Here is a 2696-nt window from a genome sequence, read left to right on the forward strand (position 1 = left end):
CATGAAATTATCACTATTACTTTTCCTGTTTACCAGTGGTGGTAAAGTATTTAACACTCATCTATCTTTGCAGACAAGCATGAGGCTAAATTAAAAGGAGTAATATACTTCCAAGCCATCGAAGAAGTGTATTATGATCACCTCAAGAATGCTAATAAGGTAAATACCAATTTCCCAAATATCTGCAATTTTGGGGTTTTGTTGTTGTTGTTTGGTACTTAGGGCCTTATGCACTCTAGGCAATTGCTTTATCCTCAGTCCTTTTTTATTTTTTGAGACAGGGTCTCACTACCTTGCCTAGACTGGCCTTGAACTTGCATTGCTCATGCATCAGCCTCCTGAGTAGCTGGGGTTAAAAACACGTGTCAGTAGGCCTGGCTAATTTCTGCTATTTGAATACATAATTAAGTTAGGGGAGAAAATAGGTATTTGGGGATTATAAGTGATTTAGGTGTTGCGCTCTGGCAGGATAGAGAAATATGTTCAGAAGGGTGCAGGGAACTTAAAACTGGAGTGAGTTGGACAGATTTTGTGACAAAAAAAGTCAAGAAAAGATTCTGGATATAGGGGGTTGGGAAATACTGAAAAGCCACTTTGCAAGCACTTTGGGAAGGAGCTGTGTAATTAGGAGGGAGAATCATAATTTGACAGGATCTTAATAGGGCTAAGAATGATCACTCTTATTCATAAAGTACCTCTCATCAGCTAGGTCCTATGCAAACTAGTCACAAAGAGAATGGTGAGTTGTACCTGAGATATCTTGTATATAAAGGCAAGAGAGATGGTCAATCCTGCAGAAGGTGGGAGATGGCGTGGGAGTTATAGTGGAATATATGTGATACAAGTAGAAATTTCTATTAAGGGCAACTTAAAAAATATTTTATTATGTTTGTTTTATGTGTATGCATGTATCACCTGTATGCATGTATGTAAGTGAACTTGTGCAATGCCCATGGAGGTTAGAAGGTGACATCGGATCCCCTGGAACTGGAGTCATAGACAGTTGTTAGCCACCATGTGGGTCCTGGGAATTGAACCCAGGTCCTCTGCAAGAACAGCTAGTGCTCTTAACTGCTAAGCCATCTCTCCAGCCCTCTGAAGGGCAACTTTTAAAGCAGAAAAACCCTTCACACATGTCAGTGTTATTTAACGTTTCACTTTTAAGGCGTTTCTTTGACATTCTTTTCTTGTTTTGAATTTCAGAGTCCTAATCCGTTACTCACCTTTAGCGTGAAGACACATGATAGAATCTATTACATGGTAGCTCCAGCACCCGAGGCCATGAGGATCTGGATGGACGTTATAGTCACGGGGGCAGAAGGATACAGCCCACTTCCTATTGTAGTGAACTGAGGCAATGCTCTCACTCCAGGGCAGACTGCAATAGTGTCTTGCAAAAATGAAGCCACATTCCATCTCAGATGGAAAGACCTAAGAGATCCATCCCTTTATTTAGCATTGTGTACTCTGAAATCTTTTCATATCAAAGAACCTTTTTTTTTTTTTTTTTTTTTTTTTTTTTTTTTGTCTTTTTGAGACAGGGTCTCCCTGTAGCCCCAGCTGTCATGGAACTCACTATATAGACCAGGCTGGCCTCGAACTCACAAGGATCCGCCTGCCTCTGAAATCCCCATTTTCTTTTCTATAAAAGGCTCTTTTATAGAAAAGAAAATGGGGGTTTCAGTTCAAAGCTTGATCATAAACAGCAAAAGGACTGAAACTCCTATGGCCAAAACAAAGAAACAAACAAACAAACAAACAAACAAACCCCCACATACAGCAACACTTATATGAGCATTTCTAGTAAACTTTTTATCAGTTGATTTTGGCTAAATAAACTTAACAGTTTACACAATATCTGTATATATGTACTTAGAAATAGGGAACTTATCTAAATCATTGTCATTGATAATATTGGTAAGCAACTGGCTTTTTTGGAAGTAGCATTTTATAAATATAAGCAAATAATGACTTGGAGGGGAATGTTTTAGAGGCTTCACCTTAATTTTTAAATACTGCACCAAAACCAAAGACCTGGCTTGACTCTGATTAGTGTTGTTCTATACTTTAAAATGATATTTTGATGCTGACTTTGCAGTGTCATCACCAGTGTAAGCTGCTGTAGTGCGCACATAGTAAAACACTTCTTGTAAAAGAATGAAAACCAAAAAGCTCTGTGTCTTATGAAAAGGTCATCTTAGACAGCAGACCCTTCAGAACACTGGGCAGTTTTAATTAAAGAGAACATTTATGGTAGGACCTTGTTTTACTGAAGATTTTTCCATTCCTGGTACTAAGAAAAAAAGGCAACCAGTAGCCAATTTTTCTTAGATTGACTGATTTCTCTTTGTTATGGGGCAAGCCTGCTAATTACACTCAAATGTGAAATCTATGAAATCATGTCTGTTTCACCAAAGAACAGAAAAATTAAAATTCTTGTCTTCAGAAGGCAAGTAAAATTCAGTTTAACATTATGATAGTATATCATATATATATATCTTTATAATTATCCTTTGTTTTAGAGTTAATTTTTGTTGAATGACTTCAGGCAAATCTCTTTTATAAATGGTTTTTCAAGTGCCATTTATTTTAGTTTTTGTGTTTTGTGTTGTGTGTTTGTTAAGTATGAGTGTACTCTTTCCTAAAACATGGCAAAGGAATAGTAGAAATTAATGACATTACTTAGGAGTACAAGG

At 37.1% G+C, this 2696-nt stretch overlaps 1 protein-coding gene across 1 annotated transcript in view; it reads left to right on the top strand.

Moving 5' to 3' along the window:
• LOC103745104 (pleckstrin homology-like domain family B member 2) overlaps positions 1 to 1353 on the top strand; it is a 13214-nt gene extending 11861 nt beyond the window's left edge. Inside the window, exons 3-4 of the mRNA XM_029570363.1 lie at positions 74 to 159; positions 1204 to 1353. Coding sequence (XP_029426223.1) covers positions 74 to 159; positions 1204 to 1353 — 236 coding nt within the window. The remainder of the gene's footprint in view (positions 1 to 73; positions 160 to 1203) is intronic.
• The last annotated feature ends 1343 nt before the right edge of the window (positions 1354 to 2696 follow it).

This window comes from Nannospalax galili, unplaced genomic scaffold, assembly GCF_000622305.1.
Source record: "Nannospalax galili isolate Female #2095 unplaced genomic scaffold, S.galili_v1.0 scaffold743, whole genome shotgun sequence".
NCBI lineage: Eukaryota > Metazoa > Chordata > Mammalia > Rodentia > Spalacidae > Nannospalax > Nannospalax galili.